The sequence below is a fragment of the Penaeus monodon genome, chromosome 25 (assembly GCF_015228065.2).
Source record: "Penaeus monodon isolate SGIC_2016 chromosome 25, NSTDA_Pmon_1, whole genome shotgun sequence".
In the NCBI taxonomy this organism is placed as follows: Eukaryota; Metazoa; Arthropoda; class Malacostraca; order Decapoda; family Penaeidae; genus Penaeus; species Penaeus monodon.
The window spans coordinates 31,883,760-31,885,683 of record NC_051410.1 but is presented as its reverse complement, the minus strand read 5'-3'; the positions used below and the strand labels follow the sequence as shown (position 1 = coordinate 31,885,683).

The 1,924-nt window shown below is 40.6% G+C and overlaps 1 protein-coding gene across 1 annotated transcript in view; it reads right to left on the bottom strand.

Moving 5' to 3' along the window:
• Positions 1-1,280: 1,280 nt before the first annotated feature.
• Positions 1,281-1,924, bottom strand: part of LOC119589364 — a 17,545-nt gene continuing 16,901 nt past the window's right edge. The window contains exon 5 of the mRNA XM_037937982.1: positions 1,281-1,419. Within this exon, the coding sequence (XP_037793910.1) occupies positions 1,281-1,419 (139 nt within the window). The remainder of the gene's footprint in view (positions 1,420-1,924) is intronic.

Below are 1,924 nucleotides of genomic sequence, written 5' to 3'. Positions count from 1 at the left end.
AAGCAACAGTTTAACAGGCATACTCAATGGGACTTTCATAATGTACTTTTTCACAACATTTCACAACTGGATCAAAGGGTGTGACCGAACCGCGGAAAAGAAATATCGACCGCAAATTTTTCATACAATATATCTAAATATCCGTTCGCCGTTTTTTCTCCTTCTACCAAAAGCGGACGGCCTACGTGCCTAACACATTTACAAGGAATGTTCGAGGAAAACTGTAAGGTACGAAAGTGAAGACGAAAAAGTGCCATGCATTATTTACGAGAAAAAATCACTGCTTCATGACACTATTAAGCCAGTTACATCGGTTGAGCGAGGCGAAGTATTTAGGACAAGTGGAAAGTGTTGATAGAACCTAATGGCACTTTAATCAGGGTTATTCTACAGACATTTTCGATTTACAACAGGTGGATATTAAAGAAACGTAAACAGTAGTTTCATTTGAAGAATCAAGAATCCGATAATTGTAATAAGCAACGTCAAATTTTATCATGATCATTTATATCACTTCTAAATCAGATATGTGATCATTTGAATGCCATATAAATAGTAACAGGAAAAATAGCCGAATAACAATATCAATATTATAACAATATGCCTCCTTAAAATCATACTAGTCTTAAAATAAACGTGGCAACTGCAACGATACATCAAAACAAAGCATACAACATTAATCTTTATTAATCACTGCTATCACTCTTATTTATATTACCATGTATCTATCATCACAATTTTTATTTCACAATCAATATAAATCTCTTTTTTGAGTTTCTCATACTGGCAGCATGATTCTCTTAAATGACATGGTTATAATCACCATTCCGATTACCATCACTATTATTCTCATTATCGCCAGCACCACTGACTCACACCTCCCCTTTACCTGTGGTCACGGTCGAAGTCGCCTGTCGACTGCACCTTCCGCCGATCCTCCCGCTTCTTGGATCGACGACTGCTGTCATACCTGAACTTGAGCATGGTGGCCACACCCAGGTCTTTCCCCGGCAGGGTGACCTATGCTCCAGGTGTTGGTATGAGGATCGACTCACACTTTCCCTTTAGACATTTCCGTCTCGCTTCTGCGTTGCGGCGTGTTTGCCTACAACATTGAACAAAATATCTACGTTTTTTTCAGCCCTTATGAGGGCATGCTTCTATGAAGAGACACACCGTTATTTCACTGACATTTCCCATTCGTTACATGCCTATGTCTTATGCTAATCTGACCAAACTTTTCGTGATGTTTCTTTAGCGATTCACATCAGTTCACGTATTCACTCCATGCGAAACTCCACAAGCGTTGCCCGTGGCAGCGCTGCCATCCCGAGCTGTTGCCACCGTACTACTGTGCGACGCCACAAGCAACCATAAGCTCCTTCAACGTGTTCAAACCCTTCCTGTTCCGTCACGCTTCTGTGTTATGGTAGCACGGCCTACTTAACCACAGCACACTTCCCCTTTTGCTGAAAGAGTAACCGCATGCATACACAACCCAAGGCGACACATTTCTGATAATGCGCTTTTCTGCTTACACTCCTTATCAATCTGTTATCTGCCGTCCCGCGTTATCGTCGCGACACTTCTAAGATGATTCACTAAGACATTTAAAACGCATGACTTTTTATTACCCTCCTCACGCCCTCTACAGCCAGAACTTTCTTTCTCGTAATGCAAGTTATACAAATAACCCTTTCGAAATGCAATGCAAATATGAACTGTGGATACAAACGCGAAGACGTTGAGGAAGAGTAAGATAATAAACAACGGACGGGGTTACAAGACATGCCTTATCATTGTTATCAGAATATGATAACGATTCTCGCTAAGGACATGTGTGGCTTCACTAATAAACTGTACGGATGTCTCTCCTAAAATGCTATATACTGTAGTTTTATGAATCTAGGATACACAAGATACC